General features: G+C 40.6%; 1 protein-coding gene across 1 annotated transcript in view; it reads left to right on the top strand.

Annotated features, from left to right (window-relative positions):
* The window catches only part of Pkp2 (plakophilin 2), a 75,842-nt gene extending 59,573 nt beyond the window's left edge, over nucleotides 1-16,269 (top strand). Inside the window, exons 7-13 of the mRNA XM_008829656.3 lie at nucleotides 122-239; nucleotides 2,453-2,617; nucleotides 3,512-3,685; nucleotides 7,531-7,684; nucleotides 12,213-12,402; nucleotides 13,987-14,074; nucleotides 14,210-16,269. Of these exons, the coding sequence (XP_008827878.1) occupies nucleotides 122-239; nucleotides 2,453-2,617; nucleotides 3,512-3,685; nucleotides 7,531-7,684; nucleotides 12,213-12,402; nucleotides 13,987-14,074; nucleotides 14,210-14,278 (958 nt within the window). The 3' untranslated portion in view covers nucleotides 14,279-16,269. The remainder of the gene's footprint in view (nucleotides 1-121; nucleotides 240-2,452; nucleotides 2,618-3,511; nucleotides 3,686-7,530; nucleotides 7,685-12,212; nucleotides 12,403-13,986; nucleotides 14,075-14,209) is intronic.
* The last annotated feature ends 1,380 nt before the right edge of the window (nucleotides 16,270-17,649 follow it).

Genomic DNA, 17,649 nt, shown 5'->3' with positions numbered 1-17,649 from the left:
TCATTGGTGTGAGGACACTTTTACCCCTTGGACAATTTCCAGAAACCCAGAAGAAGCTTCAGATGGGTCTGTTGGACGCACAGTCTATGTCTTACAGTGTTTTGTTTGTTTTTCCTGACAGAAACATGAGCTCAGCCGGCTCTGATGGGAGGAAGGTGATGAGGAGATGTGATGGACTCATTGATTCCCTGGTCCATTATGTCAGGGGTACTATTGCAGACTACCAGCCAGATGACAAGGTGACTCAAGAATTAAACATCCCTCATACCACATTACCCATTATGACTCACCAAGAGGCTTCAAATTAGTCTTAAAATAATAGTTGCTTGGGTTTAGTTTTGTTCATTGACTTACTTGCTGAGCGTAAGGTTTTCATTACATGCTTAGGCATTTAAAATCTTCTCTTTTTTCAAACTTTAAAAAACTGTATTGAGAATTTCATACATGCATATAAGGTATTTTGATCAAATCCACTCCCACTCCCTCCCCTCCAATGCCTCCCATATCTTCCCATTACTTTTTTCTTCATGTACTCTTTCTTTTTTAATTTTTTATGGGGCTTTTTGCTACCCCAGTACCCCCTCTGAAGAGGTATCCCTAAAATCTTTTAGGGATTAGATAAAAGCTCCCAAATACTTTTGACATTTTTAGCCTTTGGAACAGAGGATGTTGCTAAAAGGCCCAAGGACATTGTGACTTTTAGCCAAGAAACTGGCTACTTTTCTTTGCGGTCTTTTTACCCTAACTGCCTAGTCAATTCTTACTTCCTATTCTTATCACACCACCCTCTGAAGAGGTTACCCAAATTGTTAAAAGGGAATAGGGATGCAGACCGCTCTGGCTTCTTCCATGCTGAACAGGGACTCAGGGTGAGGCAGTTGAGGTACCCTTCAGTGGGTCTATCTAAAACTTTCTCTCTAGCCTTAGACCACAATTTTTTCCAGGCCCAAATTTTAACAACCTGATGGATATTCATCAGGAACACATATACATAGTTTTCAGTAAACATAAATTCATCTCTTGCCTGATCCCCAAATTTCCTCCTGTTCTTTATAATCTTTCTAATAACTGGTGCTATCCAGGGCTGGAGTGTGTAGCCCAATGATAAATACTTGCTTCACATGTCAAGGCCCTGGGTTCCAACCCTAGCACTACATACAGAATGAATGAATGGATAAATAGTAGATGATCACCATCCACCAAAAGATTGAAATCTGAAGAATCTTGGCCTGCTTTGCTTCCTCACATCCTGTATCCCTAGGCAGCATACCATGCACATACTGCCTTTGTCACATCTCTAATTCCACTGCTGATTCAGTTTGTGCATCTTTGTGCTGATTATTGTAGTAGCCTCCTGATTGGTAACAACAAACAATATGAGTACTCAGTTATGCAGATAAAATTTGAAGTTTTTCTGGATATACTGGGTTTTGTGTTTTTATTTTTTTTAATTGAACTTTTGCAGATTTCATACATTACGTCTCAATATTAGATTTCCTCCCCATAGCCCCCCACCACCATTGGGTTTCATGTATTCTATAATATATGTTAAGGCCTATCAAGCCAAATTTGTATCCCCATAATTCTCTCAGTGTGAGTCCATCCACTAGAGTCTGGTCAGCCTGTCGAACATCACTCCCTTAAAGAACTGTCCCTCTTGTGGTAGTCAGTGGATGTCAATAGTTTCTCAGCTAAGGTTGGGGCTTTGTACACGTTTCCCCACTTCAATGCTGAGTTTTTGTCTGGTGTGAGCGTGCATGGGCCTTGTGCATGCTGTCACCTTAGTGTAAGTTCATAAGAGCAACTCCCCAGGCTCCTGGAAAACTGTTTCCTTGGGGTCATCTACCAGCCTTGGCTCTCGTAGTCTTTCTGACCCCTCTTCCACAATGGTCTGTGAGCCCTGGATGGGAGTTTTAATAGAGGTGTCCTACCCAGGATCAGGCACTCTGTGGTCTCTTTCTCTGCACTTTGGCTAGTTGTGGCTTTCTGGGTTCCACTATGTTCCCTGAGTTTTAGGTGCAGAGGTGATGTTGTAGATATGTCAGGGCTGGGCATCTGACAGACACTTACTCTCTGTATTTCGACCTGGATATAGTATTTTAAAGTAAGCTGGAGGGCTAAAGTTATCATTTAGTGTTAGAGCATGTATCTGGCGTACAAGAAGCCCTCGATTTAGTCTCCAGCATTACAAACGAAGAGAGCAAGAGAAGGCCCCTGTTGTTTTAAGGAACTTGAATTCTACATTTTAGCATTGAACTCATGAGCATTCATGGTCTGCTCTTAGTCTTTCCAGCTACCCTCAGTAGTTCCATTTATCCTGGGTACATTCTTGTCCAAGCACACCAAATGCCATGCAGCAAGCCTTATGAGAGCTGAAGCTTAACCGAATGATACCTTATCTGAAATGAATATCTATATGTGTATGACCAGTGTCCATTTCCTGTTTCCTCAGGCCACAGAGAACTGTGTGTGCATTCTTCATAACCTCTCCTACCAGCTGGAGGCAGAGCTCCCAGAGAGATATTCCCAGAGCATCTACATGCAAAACCGGAGTATCCAGACTGACAGTAACAAAAGTATTGGGTGTTTTGGCAGTCGAAGTAGGAAAGTAAAAGAGGTGTGTTGGGAGATGGTTGAGAGAATGTGGAGTACAGATGTGGATGGAGGGGGAGTGAAGTTGTGGGGGAGGTTCTGAGCACTTCCATGTAAGGCAGGGTTTCATATTATTTCAGTTTTCATATCAGTTCTCCTATGAGTCTTTACTAATAAGGAAACAAAGGTAAAGAAAAGTTAGTTTCCCCAGAATAATTTAACAACTGGCTGAAGGAGATAAAATTCAGTCCCCACTAATCTGACTCCAGATTTGCACTGTTAGCTCTTAAACCATGCTGCTCTGTGTCCTGTATTTTAGTAAATAAAAACACAATATAGGCAGTAGCATAGTCATTGTTTAAACATTAAAAGCAGTCCTGATATTTGACTTTGTGCAAATAAACTATGAACACGTTGAAAGGAAACTTCATAGGAAGGATACATGTCTCTATCTATACTGACATGAAAAAGAAAAGAATGTGAACTACTGTGCTCTTAGTATCATGGTCTTCATGAACCTGGAAAACAAGTGATACGTTTAGAACCTTGATCCTATCCTAGCCAAGCTGCTGAGGAAACAGGCCTGTTTTTCTTATCTTCAAAGATGGTAACTCTTTACCCTTCAGCTTAAACATAGCCAGAAACTATTTGCAAGGTTCTATGTTTAATTCTCCTATAATTCTCTTACACTGTGAAATATAAGGTTGGAGAGTGTGTGGAGTTTTTAGAAAGAAATTATTATTATGAGCTAAAAGATAAGTAATTAGAAATATACATACTTGCTTTTTATTTCTATTTCAAGGATGACTTTTGCAAATTGCTAGTCTCTCTAGACACCATTTCTGGTCTTTTGTGGGTGTAGAAGTATAGACATCATTTGAAGTACATTAACTCCGGATTTCTTCGTGTGTGTGGTTAGCAATATCAAGACATCCCAATGCCAGAGGAAAAGAGCAGCCCCAGGGGTGTGGAGTGGCTGTGGCACTCCATTGTGATAAGGATGTATTTGTCCTTAATCGCCAAGAGTCTCCGAAACTACACACAGGAAGCGTCTTTAGGAGCACTCCAGAATCTCACAGCAGGAAGTGGCCCAGTAAGTATCCTACCAGCTTTTCTACTTTTTAAAATAGTGGCGTTTTAGACATACCTACCTTAGGTACAGAGATGAAACATGAGGAAAGAGCAAGGTTTCCTCACTCTGGCCAAACGGTTCTCAGAAATCACCAGTATTTTAGCCTTCTAGTACCTTCAGCCTCCATTTCCATGAAGCCATATCTAACTACACATGAACAACATAGGCCTTTGTGTTGTATTTTGTATTATCTCTCATTCCATTATAAGCCTCAGAATTCTGCCTCAAAGCTAGTCAAGAAAAAAACAGAGGGAGAGAAGGATTTCTCATGGAACTACAGCGCTTTGGAGTGGGTCTCTTCTGTCATTAGACTTGACTGCCTCTCTCCATCACTAGTCTCTGTCCTGTGCACTTTGAGTTCTCAAAGACTCAGGCCACACACTGACAAGGATAGGTAGTAATTGTTACAGGGTTGCATTTTACTAACCCAGTGTCCTCAGGACAAGTAGTGCAATTAAGGATGGAGCAAATGTGTTTCACTGGCCTGATCTGGATCTCAGCAGGGCTCTGGGTAGAAAGCTGTGATGTTGACTGGCTAGGCCAGGGTGATGTGCCATGGGGATAGGTTTACACTGGCAGGGACCACTGATACTTGTATTACCTGGTAATAGAGCGTTCCCTAGTAGAAAGTCAGAATGTTCATACCAAAAGGAGTAGTACATGCTGGGTACATAAAAACCACAGATGTCCACTGTAGTACAGAATTAGAAAGAACGCCTGTGCTTTTGTGTCCTGGAAATTCAACCACAAAACAGAGCTGTTCTCTTTCCAAATGACTGACTTGATAGCATCAATGTCAAAACATAAAGTGGCAAAAATGGCACGTTACTCAAAAATAGTTCATTATATATCATCAGTTATTTATCCCCGTAGGTAAAAAACACTCTCCTAGGGAACAGAAATATTGTATACTATTCATGTGACAAACGTAAGTGTATTTACACAGAAGCTTGTTGTTTTGAGTAAACTGTGAAGTGGTAAAACTGATACTTGTCCCGCCAATGTGGTTAAGAATGCAAGCTGTCATCTCTCATTCCCTGTGAAGCATACTTGTGTACAGGGAGAAAGGAGGCCCTCCTTCCTTCCAAGGAACTCTTGATCTAACAAGAGAACCTATGGTATAAAATAGTTTTTAATGTAGACAATTGGGGATCAGTAGTAGGGATCGGGGAGCCAGGTAATGAAGGACTGCATGAGCCACACTAAGATGTTTGAACATCTCTCTAAAGGCAGCAAAGGATTATGAAAGGGTTAAAATGGAATAGAACATAATCAGGTGGAATTTTGGAAGGATCATTTTGAAGTAAAGCTTTGGATTCTCTACTGGTGTACACAAAGCAACAAGTTGTCTAACACCATTTGAGATCATAGGGGAGATTGGATGCTCTAGACTTAGAAAAATGTCAGTCTGAAAATACACCATTATTTGGTAGCCAGCTATCAGAAAAGACAAAAAGCTAAATGAACCCAACATTACAGTGTTGTTAGATGGGTGAAAAACAAGCTAGGATAATAGGTTGTTAGGGGCATTGGAGAGGTGATATTTATGTGATAGCACAGGTACTCGGCATAAATAAGAAAATAAGAAAGCTAATATGGAAGGCAATTGATGACATGATGAGATAAGAAAGGTAATTGATGATGTGATAAAGTTTAGGGATTAAAGGATAAAGAAACTGGAGTCTTAAGCCTGGTGAGAAACATGGTCTGACGAAGAGAAGGAACAGAAAAATGTTCAAAGCTCAGCATTGTCATGTTCATGTTTCCAGGGACAGTGCTTCTCTGCAAGGATCTGTATAACCATGAGAATAAGTGGTTAGCATGTGGAAGAGATGCAAGATGGGAGTCTAGGGACTCAACTTTTGAAACTCTGCTACATGAACAGGAGGTAGAGAAGGCTGACAGTCAGTCTCCATAGCCATCAGAGAAAACACTTGTCTAACTGGGATATTGGAAAGAGGAATGCCCAGCCTCCCTGACTCAAAGTCCAGGAATTGTCTGTAACAAATAGCTCCCTCCCTGGATTTCTCTTAGAGTAGAACAAAAATGTTCTGCAAACTGGTGACAGACAAATAGTCATTATAAGAAAATAAACATTTTTAAATAGTAATAATTAAGCTTCCTTGAGTTGTGGAAATTTTGAAACTAGTGAAAGTGATAGACTATTTCCCTGGGAATGTTAATTACAAACACAAAAACAGTTTTAAGGATCCCAATTCACCACAGCCCATGCTAAGGTCCATATTAGAACCTTCATTCTAGAAGGTAGAGTGGAGAAAGTGAAGACAGCTAGTGGTAGGGGACAGCAGTGCTTAGATGAGACAAGAAAATACCCTGGGAATGGGTAAGAATTAAAGACATGTTTGTCATGGTAGCCCAAATTACCATTACCTTCAAATAAAAGTCTAATAATTAAGTCACAGACAAAAGCTAAGGCCATGGTACCGAGATCTCTTGATGCCAGAAAGGGCAGGTCAATATTCAGACTCCTCAAAGAAGATGGCAGACTGATCCTGACTCTGATTTGTCTCTCGTGAGCCTGAACCTGGGCCATCAGTTTATATGTGTAGTTTGTAATACACAGATTATAATAATCTGACTAGCAGTACACTGTCTTTTTCAAAAGCCTAATGCCTCTTTCAGAATGAACTGAGCCTATAGTTTGGAAATAAATAACCTTGTTGAAATTGGAACAAGAAGAAACAGGGAAGATCAGCCAGTAAATAGACTGAAGTGATGATCAAAGATAGCTCCTTTGTGTCTCTCACTTCATTAGGCTTTCTGTCACTGTGGAAGGAATGACTGGCCATGAGGCCAAATTCTACCAAACCCATAAAGATGAGCTTGTATTATAATAATAGTTCAAAAAGATAGAAAAGACAGTATCCAAGTAATTTTGTATTACGCAAGCCTTGATTTTAACAGCACAGCTGGGTAGATGGCTCAGTGGGCAAGAGTGCTTGCTTTACAAGCATGAGGACCTGCACTTGAATCCCCAGCACCCGCATAAAAACCCAGTGTGGCCACCCTATGTCTATAACCCTAGCATTGGGAAGATGGAGATATGTGGATCCAGGGTGCACACTGGCCCTGTGGCCTAGCGGAAGCTGTGAGCTTCAGGTTCATTGAGACCCTGCCTCAGAGGATAAAGTGGACCGTGATAGAGGAAGAAGATGCCTTGCATCCTCCACTGGCCTCCACTGGCACATGTACTGCACTGGTGTACACTCACATATACACACATGAATATACCACACATACACACATGCATATACCATACATATATTAATTTTTTAAAAGAAAGTGCAGTACAAAATAAAGCTAGATCTATCGTACTTTTAAACACAGATCCAGAGGTAGTAACAGCTAACCATCTTCTGTTTAAGAATATTGGAAAAAAATTTCATTTAGCATTTATAATGAAAACCTAAAAGAATTTAAAGAGAACACCCATAAAGTATTTTCATTACAGGTCTAATTTTTAAGACATCTTTCCCAGAGGCTGGAGAGATAACTCAGCAGTTAACAGCACTGGCTGCTCTTGCAGAGGACCCAGGTTGGGTTCCCAGCACCCACACGGCAGCTAACACCTGTTCAGAACTCCAGTTCCAAGGGATCTGATGCCCTCTTCTGGCCTCTGGATATTGTATGCACATGGTACACTTGCATGTATGCAGGCAAAACACACAAAATAAAAATAAATCCAAAAATTTTAAAAACACATCTTTCCTCAGTCTCTGGCATCCAAGAGACTGTACTTCTTGAGGCCACATGGGCTAGCACTTACAGGATATGTCTCACAATAGATGCCGATGTCAGTAGCTCGAACCATTGTCCAGAAGGAAAACGGCCTTCAGCATACCCGAAAGATGCTGCATGTTGGTGACCCCAATGTGAAAAAGACTGCAGTCTCCCTGCTGAGGAATTTGTCACGGAATCTTTCTCTGCAAAATGAAATTGGTGAGTTACCCCAAGTGTCTGTGTGGTAGGTGCATGTGGTGGAGGCATTGTTCCTCTCCTTTTGTGTTGAGTAGAGAGCAGGTGAAGACAGCCTGGTTTTGCTCCATGGGAAGCTAGGATGGGCTTTCTCACGAATCTGCGACTGGATCGTCCTTACGGTCCAGCCTTTTGGTTTAATTGGTTTCAGACTATACTAACAATTAGCAAGATATGTGATCTGCATGACAGGCTCGTCTCTTGGCCATGCTGCTCAGTGAAGCCTGTTTCACCTATGTGGCTGTCACTGCAGGATGTTTTATGTGACCTACTTAAGCATTTGTGCAGTGGAACTCTAAGAAAGCATGTACAGCAGTCGTTTACTTCAGAAGTGTGCAGCATGTTAGACAGTGGTCCATGGGGAGGTGAGAGCAGTCAGGTAATAATCACTAGGAAAAGACAGAGAGAGCTACTGAATACAGCATAGTTGTCATAGAGGGGTTTTAGAGCACAATGAAACATACCCTTTTGTTTGGTTGTCTTTTGGACAAGGTCTTGCTAGGTATTACAGGCTAGCCTCAAACTCGTGGTCTCAGCCTCAGCCTAGTGCTAGGGTTATCATATGTACCACCGTGCCTAGTTCATATTTGTCTTTTTATAGAGACTGTTTTTTTTTAAATTTGTTTACTTTTTTTTAGGCATAATCTACCTGTGGCTCCAGCTGGTCTGGAACTCACTATATAGACTGGCCTTGAGCTCATAGAGAGCCGCTTGCCTCTACCACCCAAGCTCCTATGTGCTGGGATTAAAGCTATGTGCCCAACATCATGCCCAGCTTTTTTTCCTTTTTTGTTTTTTTTTTTTTTTTTTTTTTTTTTTTTTTTTTGGCTGAACTGGAACTCACTACGTAAAGCAGGCTGACTTCAGACTCACAGAGAGTCTGCCTCTGCCTCTGCCTCCCAAGTGCTAAGATTAAAAGCACCAGGTATTTTATTTTTTCAGTTATGAGTGTCTGTGTACAGATTTGTACATATGAGTGCAAGAGTCCACAGAGGCCAGAAGGAGGTGTCAGGTCCCTTGGAGCTGGAGTTATAGCAGATTGTGAGCCTCACATGTTGGTGCTCGGAACTGAACTCAAGACCTCAGCAAGAGCAGTATGAGCTCTTAACCATGGAGCCATTGCTCCAGTACAGAGACAGTTATTTTTACAAATTGATAACTATGATAAATTATCAAGTAGCATAATTTTCATTCATTTGCTTATACTATGAAATACCTGGTTGAGTCAAGTCAAAAACTATAAAATGAGAAAAAAGGAAAATAATACTAACCTTAAGCATGTTTCCTAAAGCTCCCTTAATCATTTCTAATTTTATTTATTTAGTTAGTTATTTAGTTAGTTATTTAATGTGTACACACATGTTGCCTGCATGTAGGTAAATGCACCCGTGTTGTGCAGTACCCACAGAGGTCAAAAGAGGCTGACAGATCGCGATCTCCCTGAAACTGGAGTTACGGACAGTTGTTAGCTGCCATGTAGGTGCTGGGATTCGAACCCAGGTCTTCTGCAAGAACAGTCAATGTTCTTAACTGCTGAGCAATCTCTCCAGCCCCAATTAATCATTTCTAACATCGTGAATTTAGTTTTCTACAAAAGTCCATAAAAATTAAAAGCACATATCTTTTTATTTCTTTTAATGGATGAGATTTGGGGATTCACTCATGTGTGCAGTGCTGCTGGGGTCTGCAGTTGATTGTGTTTTCATCAGCCCAGCATAGTTGACAGGTAATGGTTTCATACCCATTCTAAATAAAAGGAGAGTCCAGAAATGTTTCAGTGAACCTAAAAGAAACTTTGCCATGAGCATGCTCAAAATGACAGCAGTGTTTTCTCCATTGTCTTTTGTGGACTTTGTGGAAGACTTCAGTAGAAGTGTATTAGCCTTTAACTGTTGTTTACTCAAATGAAATGTTGGTTCCATCTTTACGACATTGCCAAGGTACATGTGATACCCTCGCTAGAAATGTCTATCTCCAGTGGGTGGTCCCTGACAGCTGATACGGTCTTGTTATCAGTCTGAAGCTTATGTAAGAAACTGTAAAACTTACTTAAGGACAACAGAGTGAAGACCCTCAGCAAGAGAACTGCAGCTTTAAAGCCCACGTTTGCTTACATCCAACGTGTGACTTAGACAACAGGACCCATCTTGATTCTGAATTTTAATAGCCAGGAACAAAAATCCATTTCAACACATACTTTGTGGTTTTCATGCAATTTCTCGGCCATATGTTTTCATGTGATGATCTGGAATGTACTTTGATTATAGAAATACACTTGAAACACACTTTCTAAAATACTTGAAGAATGACAGCATCGCATGGTCAGGTAACAACAGGTGTCACAGAGAAGACAAGGGTCTGCTTCCTATGTGTGGCTTTGCTACACCCAGTTTGCTTTGGCTGGTCACCTAAGAGCTCTAAACCAAGGGAAATAAATAATTGCTACTTTATAGTGTTTCTCCACAAATAAAATGCAATAATGAGTGTTCAGGTGCTGGGAAGTTTCAGATGTTTCTAAAATTACAGTTCACACTTAGTCATTGTTATAGTAAGTTTTCAAATATCCAAATATTAAAGAATGAAAATGAGAGATAGAGAATATTATTTATCTCTTCCTCAGCCATGAGCCTGTGTGTTTTCCTTGACCTTGATCTGCAGAAGAGGCCTCCTGGTGTGATGATGAAGACAAGATAGCACAGTGGCCTTCTTAGTGGGTGGCCAGGGCCCCCGTTATCAGAATCATCTCCATGTGATCCACCTAAGTCGTGAAAGGAAAACTCATGTTTTCAAGGTCTTTCATTCTGTGGTTAATATTCTGAGAACAACTAACAACTATTGAGATATGTGGACTGCAGTTAATATGTATTAACGCACAAATTCCCACCAAACAACCTCTTCGGTAATGCTTCCTGAACCCTGGAAGTGGCAATATAGGTATCCCATTTCAGGCTAAGAATTTAGCACTTTGACCAGTTATGAGTCTGCTCACTGCAAAAAGAAGCTTCTCTGACCAAAGCTGACAGCATTAATCTGTGGGCCTAAACATACTTATTTAGAAAGCAATTTGAAGGCGCTTCCCCAGTAGGACCTATGACCTCCCCAACTATGGACATTTGATCAGATTTACAGTAACAGATATGAATCCCTCCTTTGGAGCAGGCCTCTAATCCAATCAGAAATCAGTTGGTTGCCCCCAGAACACATTTGTAATGCATCAGTGGGCACATTTTGTCTGGCAGATTGGTAGTGCAGCACAGAAGACCCACAGCTCAGTTAACTGTTGATGGAAGCTCTCCTATGCAGCCTGTATGGCACCTTCCAGCACTCTGAGGGTCAGACCCAGCTTGATTTCAGTCTTGGGACTAGAGCGCCTGACATCTTCAGTAATAGGATCTTACCAGCTAGTTCTAGTGGGCAACCAACAGCAGTGGCAATAGCCTAGGTTGTTTTGGGAGCCTCAGGGGGCTCCCTGACCAACAACTCAGAGGAAATTATTGCTACCTGGCACTGGGTTTTCATTTAATAACATGTGCCTTCTTAGAATAGCTTTATCCATCCATGTAGTGTACCTCTGTTCAACCTGTATTTAAATTTTAATTAGCTTTCCAAGTATCAGGTTTCTTTATGCTTTTTCACACATCTTTAGTTTTAGATGCACATCCCACTCTCTCTTCCCCAACTCCCTACGTGACACTTAAACTTTCCCATCCCCAGTCTTGGCTTTTCCACCTCCATATCACTGCCCTCCTCCTCCAGTATTTTTAAATGTTTTTTAGGTCACCATTAATATTACTGTAGAAAGATAACTCTATTAGCAATTTATTGTAGCCGTCATAATGAATTTTATTTTATACAGTCATCATATGAATATATACATGGACTACATTACATATAATATCAACATAAAACATCGAGCTTTTTGGCAAAGCTGGGAATGTAACTCAGAGTTGCATCCTAGGCAAACATTCTACAAGTGGGCTACAGCACTGGCCCATAGAAGATTTTAGTTAAAACTTTCTATATGATATTTAGGCTTATGATTTTTTAGTTCTATATTATTCTGTCAGAAAAATCTTTGTAGCAATCTTTTTCCATGTTTAAAGAGATGTCTTTAGAGTATATTGCCAGAAATAGAATTGCTGAATTGAGAACTATAATAATTTTAAATTCTGGACATTTATGTTACCTTGTTTTGTTAAAAAAAAAGATTTTCAGTATACTGATCAAAACATTCTCTTTGAAAAGATCTTCAAATTTGATTACTAGAGACCCTGTATCTTTCCATATGTTTGTTAATCAAATGCATTTTTTAATGTCCTTTATCCAAAATGCATTGGAATCTTGAATTTAAGGAAAGTCTTTCATGCCTGGACATGGTGGCACCCATCTTTGAGCCCAGAACTCAAGAGACAGAGGCAAGCACACACTCTCACACATACTCCCCTAGAAGAAAACGCTTTCTAATCAAGCATTTTTTTATTTCATTTTGTAGCCAAAGAAACTCTACCAGATTTGGTTTCTATAATTCCTGACACAGTCCCAAGTACTGACCTTCTCATTGAAACTGCAGCCTCTGCTTGCTATACATTGAACAATATAATGCAAAATAGTTACCAGAATGCACGAGACCTTCTGAACACTGGCGGCCTACAGAAAATTATGACCATCAGCGCAGGCGATACGTAAGTCCCTTTGCTGTATCCCTTTCCCTGGCACGCTCCTGTATAAAATGTTCTTGCTGCGTGTGCATATCACTGAGTCCCATGGGCAACATGTCTACAAACAGCATCACAAAGCTGGGCTGCATTTGCTCTAGTCCTTGGAGATCAGGCAGAGGAAGAACTGAATTGGCCCAGCTACAGAGCCATCCATTCATTCTCTTCTAAAAGATCCAGAGAGTCAGGCTCCATAGTTTCTCTTAGTTGAATACTCCAGTGTTTTAGCTTCTCAAAGTCATGATTCAAGAACAGCAGGCTATAGGCAAAATGGGAATCCACCACACTTTATCTTCAAAATATTAAGTTCCAAGTAAGTACCCTACAATCAGCTTTCAAGCAACTTTATGAATATAAAAATCCTGGCCATTTCAGAGCTTTTTAGAACTTTGAATATTAGAGACCTACAACTTTCATGAATTTATTTATACAAAGCATCTCGGAAAGGCTCTAGAATAGTAAAAAGAGTGAGAGAGAGGAGAGAGAGAGAGAGAGAGAGAGAGAGAGAGAGAGAGAGAGAGAAATGCTGATCTGATTCTTCTTCCTTCCCTGTGAGGTTGCCAGTATGGGAGAGAAAAGCTGATGAATGAGCTCAGCATGTTCCCTCTTACAGCTTTGCTTTGTCTATCCTTGATTGCATGTTTACAGACTTAAAAATATTTTTGTTGATTTTTATTTTATGTGTATAAGCGTTTTGCCTGCATGTAAGTGTACCATGTGCATGCAATGCCCATGGAGGCCAGAAGAGATCACCAGATTCCCTGGAACTGGAGTTATATGGACAGTTGTTAGCCACCATGTAGGTGCTGGGAGCTGAACCTGAGTTCTCTGCAATAGCAGTGGTTCTTAACCACTGAGCCATCTTTCCAGTCCCTACAGAATTTTATGCTATAGGAAAAATAAACCCACCACCTTTGTTTGAAAAAGAAGATGCAGCCACATGCTAGTCAGGTCATAGAAAGAAATCTAAGAAGGCACTGATCTCTCCAGAATGGGAAGTATAGAGCACGTTTAGAAATGGAGCATCAAAGACCAGGGCTGGCACCAAATGCAGTGGTGACTTGGGTTTGTAACAGAGTAAGTTTTCCATCCGCTTCGTACTGAGACAAAGTGATTTCAAAACTATTTAACAAGTGCTGCCACAAGAATTTCTTTTATCAACTCGAAAAGCTACTTTGTCCCTACATTTCTAGGGCCCTTGAGTCTCAGGCATGTATGTTTTTGGTTATGTTTTTCTGCACTGGAATCTCTAAATGTTTAGCATAAATAACAAATGTAAATTATATTCCATAAGTAAATTTAAGAACTTAAAACATGTCTAAGTGTATATTCCTTTTAAAATAGTAGGGATTTTTCTCTACAAATCACTTAGTTATTAGCATCACCCTAGTCATTTATAAAAGAGGCTTTTTAAAAAATGTGAACGTGGCTTTCAGCACTTATCCCGTCATGTGATTGTGGCAGCTGTTAGAGCTGTACTGAGTAGGCACTGACTGAGAAGGGAGCCACAGGTATGCCTGCTCACTGACCTGGTGTTGTCTCTCATTTCAGCTATACCCCCAACAAGGCCACCAAAGCTGCTTCCGTCCTCCTGTACTCTCTGTGGACACACACAGAGCTCCATAATGCCTACAAGAAGGTAAGAGCACTCTCAAGGGTGCTGAACCAGATAAGAGGCCACTTGACCTGGGCCTAGTGAGAAATCACTAAACAGATGTATTTTCCTATGTGAGAATTGAGTTGACTTTCACATTTTTGTCTGCTTCTTCTGAAGGCTCAATTTAAGAAGACAGACTTTGTCAACAGCCGAACTGCCAAAGCCTACCACTCCCTTAAAGACTGAGGGACAGCAAAAATAGACTCAGAAATTTCAACTTCATATTTCTCCACTACGAAAAAAAACCCAGAGGAAAACACCTATTTTTCTACTACCCGACCCAGGAGACCTCAAAAAGCAAGCCTTGTTTGTATTCTTTTCTGTTCCCATGGTCCCTAAAATCTAGAAAATGAATAAGAAGAATGTGACATTTTTTAGGCATCCTGAAGACTTTTGCAAGTTAACCACCGTTTATACTCACTACAGGATCTGTTTTAACCTCTAGAAATAATGGGCTTCATTGTCCGAGCTTACACGTTTGTGATTCACGCAGCGTGAACATTAAAAGAATATGTGAGAAAGGACGTTGTATAACACAGACTTTCAGAAGTTTGTTTACACTGATGCCCTGTTTTGGTTCCATTTTCATCCTTCATCTGCACATTGCTTCTCAGTTGAGGCACAGGTGTGTGTTCTGTGCTGTTGGAGCAACAGAGAGGACAGGAAGTGTTCCCAGCTACCCAAGGGACTGTCAATAGCAAAATTGCTTACTTTGTGCTTGTTTTTATTTCCCTGGGTTCAATTTGTTTTACTTTGTTTTTTCTTTCTCTGATTCTAAGTGAATGTTAAGAAATTTAGATTAGAGAGAGCTGATGACAGTAAGAAAGGGAAGTTGAGAAGTGATCACGGGAGAGTTTAAAATGATTTTTAATAGGAAGGCAACTATTAGTGATGAACTTCCAAGTTTTCCAAGGGTTGTGTGAGACTTTTGCTCAGAGATACTTCACTGTGGTCATCAAAGATGTGACTTTCTAAACAGAGTCAGTGATCTGTCTCGAGCTTTCCACCCACCTTGATGAACTAGTATAAACCAGACTCTGTTCCTTAGCAAGATTCCAGGAGGAGCCAAGGGCCTCCTGGGCAGCCAGGCCAGCCAGAGGCACCGAGAGCAGCCCTTTTTGAGTCATAGTGTCAGTTTTGTTCACTTTTGTCCAACTTTCAAAAAATAACACAGGGTCACTAAGTCACACAAGTTTTTCCTTAGTTTAAGGCAAAGAAGCTGTAAAGGAGAATGGGAAGAAGTCATGCTGAAGAGGAATTAAGATGGTATCAAAAGCGGTCTGAGCTATGTGGGAAATACCAGCAGATGGGACTGCTGTCTAAGGAAGTGAATCTAAGAGAAATGGTTTGGAAACTGGCAGTTAAAATCATTAGTCCTCTTTATTTTTTGTGGGGGTGAATTTTGTTTTTGTTTATTTGCTTGAGACAGGGTCTCCCTGCAGCCCCAGATGGCCTGGAACTTACTTATATAGACCAGGCTGACCTTGATCTCACTGAGATCTCTGCCTGCATCTGCCTGCTGAGTGCTGGGATTAACAGTGTGCGCTGCTATGCCCTCACGTTAGTCCTCCCTCACGTTAGTGCCATAATTGTTTTAGGCTTTGGTTCTTTGAAGTCTGACATTGTTTACCATAAGGAAGGAAGAAAAGGAAGAGCCCTCAGCCGCTTAGGCTGGAAAAAGAAAATGTAACAAGTAAACTCCTATTTCTAATTTAAATGTGTACTTAATTCTCTATTTTTTTGGAACTTAAAAATATTTTCAACTTTAAAAGCTTCAGCTTAGCTAACTAACAAATTTATTTAGATACCAGTTTTTAATACTGAAGAGACACTGTATCTTTCACCAGATTTCCAGCAATAAGCATTTAGCATTGATGTACTTCTCCAGATAGGTGATACATGTTTAAAGGGGGGGGGGTCAGGTCATTTGTTTTTTGTTTTGTTTAGGGCCTTTTTTTTTTTGAGACAGGGTCTCCCTGTAGCCCCAGCTGTCCTAGAACTCACTCTGTAGACCAGGCTGGCCTTGAACTCACAGAGATCCACCTGCCTCTGCCTCCCGAATGCTGGGATTAAAGGCGTGCACCACCACGCCCAGTGCTTGTTTGTTTTCAATGCCTGCTTTTTAAAGGCATTCATGTAACCTTCAGTTACATTAAACACAAAATGATGCAAAAGTACCATTGCTTCCTGTGCATCTCTGTGTATCTGGCTTATCCATGGGGTATGTCATGTGACTGGTCTGACATTTGAAGATTTGACCTTGTAGCTTAAAATTCAGTTACTGAGCATTCACAGTTACTTATATTTATTACAAAATTAAAGTCTAAATTCTTTACAGAGAAGTATTTACTATAGTGACCAAAACATATATTAAAAAAAAAATGGAGAGACATGCAACAGTGTTTACTGTTGTTCGGTTTTCTGTATTGGATGGGTCTGAGCCCATGAGAAGTTAGCTGTTTGCCTTTCTGTCCTGCTTTGTCCCTTCCTCACACCACCTCCACCCTTACTCTGTCACCATACATAGGGAGGACCTAGTGTGGATGGACACCAGTGTTCACCACAGGCCCAGAGACAAGGCTCTTCTGTCCTGTCCTGGCCATGCTACCAACAGCACTAGAAGCATCTCATTCATTTGTGCTGTGAGCTTCAAAGGACCGCTCTTCAAGAATTCTAGTCTCTATGCTTTAGAAGGTTTCTGGCTGGGATTGCATTACAAAAACATTTGTTTTTACCAAATGGGAATGACCAAAGGATTCTCAATCAAGATAAATAGGAGATTAGATGTCAAGAGGGAAGAATAAACAGCCAGAACAGACATACCACCTTGAAATCAGATTGATCATCATCTACAGATACAAGTCCTTAGAAGAGTACATCCATAAATGTGCATATGATATGGCCATGAGAATCCCCCTTAAATACACAATAAACTTACATACTGGAGTGAGGAGGACTTTGGTACACATGTTCTTTGAACACAGATGCAGAAGCATCTTCAGATCATATAATCTCAGGGTTAGGAAGAAACACAGAAGTCCCCAAGTTGTCAAAGTATCTTCTTGCATCAAAAAAGACTCAGTCCTCGTGTGACAACAGGGAAGCATGCACTTATTCATTCAACTAATGACCAGTGTAACCACCCTTCAACAGGCCCATTTTACAACTTGGTCATGTGGTATTGAGAGATGTATTGAGGGAGGAGAAGCATATAAAAACCAACTTCTCAAAATAAAATTCTACTTTTACAGTCAATGCTTTAGTTTGCAATGGTACTTCCTGTATCACACTTACAAAATAAATACCAGTCTTTTAAGAACTAAATGAAAAGCTATTTGTCATTGCATACTCAGGAAAGAAAGATAAAAATGCCACATGTTAGCATAAGAGCTGTTTAAATATGAGCAGACGGGCAAACATTGTGAAAGCCATGGACTGGGACACTCAGCTAAAAAACAATCCAGTCATATTTAGCCTGATGCAGAGTTCTGTGTCTCCTTTTAAATGTTTAAAAGACCGCTGTGTGGAAGCTGACAGTCTTATTCTGACACAGCACA

This window comes from Nannospalax galili, unplaced genomic scaffold, assembly GCF_000622305.1.
Source record: "Nannospalax galili isolate Female #2095 unplaced genomic scaffold, S.galili_v1.0 scaffold454, whole genome shotgun sequence".
Classification (NCBI taxonomy): domain Eukaryota; kingdom Metazoa; phylum Chordata; class Mammalia; order Rodentia; family Spalacidae; genus Nannospalax; species Nannospalax galili.
The sequence above is the reverse complement of the archived record's forward strand: the minus strand, read 5'-3'. Positions and strand labels throughout refer to the sequence as shown.